At 31.8% G+C, this 4,273-nt stretch overlaps 1 protein-coding gene across 1 annotated transcript; it reads right to left on the bottom strand.

The window, feature by feature from the left end:
• Positions 1 to 1,594: 1,594 nt before the first annotated feature.
• LOC104244936 (protein DOG1-like 3) lies at positions 1,595 to 2,466 on the bottom strand. Its single transcript, XM_009800459.2, has 2 exons — positions 2,062 to 2,466; positions 1,595 to 1,822 (listed from the first exon to the last, which is right to left on the bottom strand). The coding sequence occupies exons 1-2, from the start codon at positions 2,464 to 2,466 to the stop codon at positions 1,595 to 1,597; spliced, it is 633 nt and encodes a 210-aa protein (XP_009798761.2).
• Between the last annotated feature and the right edge of the window lie 1,807 nt (positions 2,467 to 4,273).

The following is a 4,273-nucleotide window of genomic DNA, read 5'->3' as shown; positions in this document are numbered from 1 at the left end:
TAGCGTTTGGCTCATCGGCAACAACTGCGGTTTCTGAGGGTAATATGTCTTCGATATCTCTCTGAACGGGTTTCTCGAGCATGCTGCTCAAGGTGTTTGTCACCATTCTTCTAATAGCCTTTTCACGGCCGATGGCGCTTCTCGTGCTGCAGTTGTTGAGGTTTCCCTCTCGCGCAAGATCGTTAGATCGTCGTGCGGGGGAGGTGAGATCTCTCCCTCAGGTGTAACACTTGGTGTAGCGTTTTCGTTATCTTCTCCACTAGCTTCGTTGAGGAAATTCAGGAGGTTGTTTGTGATACCCACTATTGCCTTTAGCCTTGCTTCTTCCTTTCCCGCCATTGTTGTCCTTTATGAAGCTAAAGAAAAGTGATTATTTCTTTCAAGAATCTAGATGAAAACTACGATTTCAACTATAGAAATCTCCACAGACGGCGCCAAATTGTTCGACTCAAAAGATATCAAAACCTTTTTGAACAAATCAATCAAAATTGAAGGGGTAAATCTTAGCTAAGTGTAATAATCTCTAGATTGGAAGATAGGTAAGGAGAAGAAGGGTAATAAGATTTCTTTATCGATCTGAATCAGTAAACTCCTCTTAAGAACACTTCTCATTCATAAGTAGAATTATAGCCGATATTCTGAATCCCCCTTGCAAAGTTATGGTTCGCTATATATATATATATATATATATATATATATATATATATATATATATATATATATATATATGGAGTGAATCTCCTCTAAGCTGTAAAAGACAGATTACAAGGAATATTCGAAGGAATATTCTTAGTATCCCCTAACGGGCCTATATTATTACAAGGGTCGTACAATCTCTTGTTTGTCTCAAGGTCGTCCTCTGCAAGGCGTCCGATTATGGGGAACTCGCCGTTTCGTCGATGATCGTGGTTGTTCAAATTTGGACCCATACAATGTCATGGTGGACGAAGTAGTCAGTACTTGTATAAAATTGTAGAAGGCAATTAGCAATCGGTGTAATAGTCAATGTGCGTGTAAATTAGTCCGAACATCATAAAAATATAATTAACAGTACAAAGAATAAAAAGATTTCTGTTTCCAATCTCTCAGCCTTCTTATACTTGGGCCACGCCAATATGCAATATACAAGTTACAACGATACAGAATAGTGGGCTGTGGAGTACAAAGAAGTTGAGGATAGTGGATACTGACCAGTTGTAGGTCTCAACACAAGTTCCCCGCACCGAGTTACGTATTACCCACCACGTTTTGGTGTAACGTCCATGTCGTGGCGAGATGGTTTTAGTGACCAGTTGTAGGTCTCAACACAAGTTCCCCGCACCGAGTTACGTATTACCCACCACGTTTTGGTGTAACGTCCATGTCGTGGCGAGATGGTTTGAGTAACAAGTGTATCGTGCATGTGTGCATGTGCGTATTAGCTAACACGTGCCATGATACGTGGCATAACTACTCATCCACTTGTAAAAGAAAAGAACAGATCAATTTCTTGTTTTGTTTTTCTCCGAGAAAAACTGATCCGAAAAAAAGAAAAAAAAAACATGCAAATTAAACTAGTTGCATGATGAACAAGGAAGTAATATATAATGAGAAGTCAGGGATTCCCTCGTTGACGATCATGATTGATTCCCCATCTACGGATGCCGAATTGCAAATGCGCCGCTGCGATCAAGAATTCCACCGCTTGCTGTGGCGACAAAAGTTGCACCAAATTCTCTATGGTTTTCATTCTCAGTTTGTCCGCCCTCTCTAAAATGCTCACCAGCCCTTCCATTTTTGCATCTATATCTCCCATCAACCCAATTACTTCACTTGCACCATCCTGCATGTAACATATGAAAAAAAATCACACATTAATTATTTGCAATTCTGGACTTAAATAGAGTGGAAATTAATTGATGAGTCATATACTAATATAATTGAGGTTCTTAGATTCAACCTCAAACAACTCAAATTAAATACGCGGCTATAGGTATTGTAAGTGATAGAGTGGCCTACCAGGAGATTCAGCCGATTGATATGAAAAAATTAAAACAGAGATGAGTATATGGATGTGCATGCCTGCCAATCGGAGAGTTCATCAGCAATAGCATTTTCTTCCTGAACAGCTTGACATTGAAGTTCACTGACACGGCGGAGTTGGTCGGGAGAGAGATCACCGAGATCGCCGTAGCGGAGGCCGCGTAGAATGTCGATGATATGGGACTCGAATAAAACGCTGGATTCAGTGTAGATAAGGTGGAAAGCGGTGGTGGGTCGCCAACCGGAAATCCAGTGGAGAGAACGTTCAAGAGAAGTGCACCAAGGTGCAGAAAAAACGGAGAGGATATCATTTTTTGCAGCCAAGGACTTGACTCGGTAGTACTCGGAGTAGTGGGACATGACTTTTTGAACAAGCTGTTGGTGCAACTCGTGGTGTTGGTCATTGGTGGCGGGTCTTGGGGCTTGGCCCAGTTGATGTACCATTCCTTTGAGCTGCTCAAACCATGTTTCATAGAATAGTTGGAAGCTCATCCTTCCTTTTCTTCCTTCCTTGTGTTTTTAGTTTCTTACTTTCGAGTGGTAAGAGAGGTGTGTGTTCAAGTGTAGGTGACTGCAGTCTTTATCTTCTATCTATAATTAAAAGCAGAAGACAAAAGCACTAAGCCAAATGACAAAATAATAGAAAGACATATGACATAATTAGTTATTAAATTAGTTATTGATTATTATTTTTAATTTAAATATATCTAAAAAATTAAAATAATTAAAAAAACTACCATATATATATATATATAAAATAAAAATTGATATCTTATAATTAACTATAATTAAAAAAAATATAAATATATAAGAAAATAACTACCCATTCAAATTGGTAGTTATTTTTAATTAATTAGTTATTGGTTATTATTTTTGAATTTAAATATATATAAAAAACGAAAATAAAAAAATACAAAACTACCAAATATATATATATATATATATATATATATTGCTTACTTTATTTAAATTAATAAATATGGATATCTTATAATTAACTATAATATAAAAACAAAAATATAAATATATAAAAAAATAACTACCCATTCAAATTGAGTGGGAGTATTTTCAAGTTGGAGCTTTTAAATTATTTTTTTTAAAAAAGCAAAAAAAAAACTATAAAAAACGAAAAAAAAGAGAAGAAAAACTACCCATCCAAATCGGGAGTTGTTTCAAATGTGAAATTTAAAATAAAAAACGAAACTAAAAAAATAACAAAAAAAAAGAGAAGAAAAACAACTCATTCAAATCAAGGAGTAGTTTCAAGTTGGTGTTTTAAAATAATTTTAAAATAAAAATAGATATCTTATAATTAACTATAAAAAAAAGAAAATATAAATATATAAGAAAATAACTACCCATTCAAATTGGTAGTTATTTTTAATTAATAATTAGTTATTGGTTATTATTTTTGAATTTAAATATATATAAAAACAAAAATAAAAAAAATACAAAACTACTATATATATATATACTGTATTGCATATGATAGTCATGAATCATCACATAATCTATCTATAATTAAAAGCAGAAGACAAAAGCACCTCATGAAGCCAAATGGCAAAACAATAGAATGACACATGGCATAATTAGTTATAAAATTAGTTATTGGTTATTCTTTTTAATTTAAATATATCTAAAAATAAAAATAATTAAAAAAACTACCATATATATGTATATGTATATGTATATATATATATATATATATATATATATATATATATTAATTGGTTACTTTAATTTAATTAATAAATATAGATTTCTTATCTATATCTATATTAATAATTAACTATAATAAAAAAAATAAAAAAATATATAAAAAAATAACTACTCATTCAAATTGTGTGGGAGTAGTTTCAAGTTGGAAATTTTAAATTATTTTAAAATAAAAAAGCTATAAAAATGTTAGTTTAACGAAATTAAAAAAACGAAATTAAAAAAATAATAAATTATCAATTCAAATTGGGGAGTAGTTTTAAGTTGGAGTTTTAAAATTATTTGAAAATAAAAAAACAAAAATAAAGAAATAAAAAAAACTTCAGAGAAAAATATTAAATAACGTAATATGCTAATGAAACTTTCTATTTACAATGTAGTAGCATTAAATATTTGAAAATATAATAAAGAAAAATACATAACAAAAAAGTTATTCGATGTGCTGCCTGTATAAGTCCCGTTAGTTTAACAAAAATTTTATTCACTAAAATTTAGATAATTTAGATAATATTATTAAGACAACAGAATCTATATA

This window comes from Nicotiana sylvestris, chromosome 7, assembly GCF_000393655.2.
Source record: "Nicotiana sylvestris chromosome 7, ASM39365v2, whole genome shotgun sequence".
NCBI classification, from domain to species: domain Eukaryota; kingdom Viridiplantae; phylum Streptophyta; class Magnoliopsida; order Solanales; family Solanaceae; genus Nicotiana; species Nicotiana sylvestris.
This window is presented reverse-complemented; position numbering and strand designations above follow the sequence as displayed.

Excerpts from the sequence above, each read along its gene's own strand:
- LOC104244936 (XM_009800459.2), bottom strand. The coding sequence starts at position 2,466 with ATGGTACATCAACTGGGCCAAGCCCCAAGACCCGCCACCAATGACCAA. Across the intron at positions 1,823-2,061 it reads ATGAACTCTCCGATTGGCAG|GATGGTGCAAGTGAAGTAAT; the intron begins GCATGCACATCC and ends TGTTACATGCAG.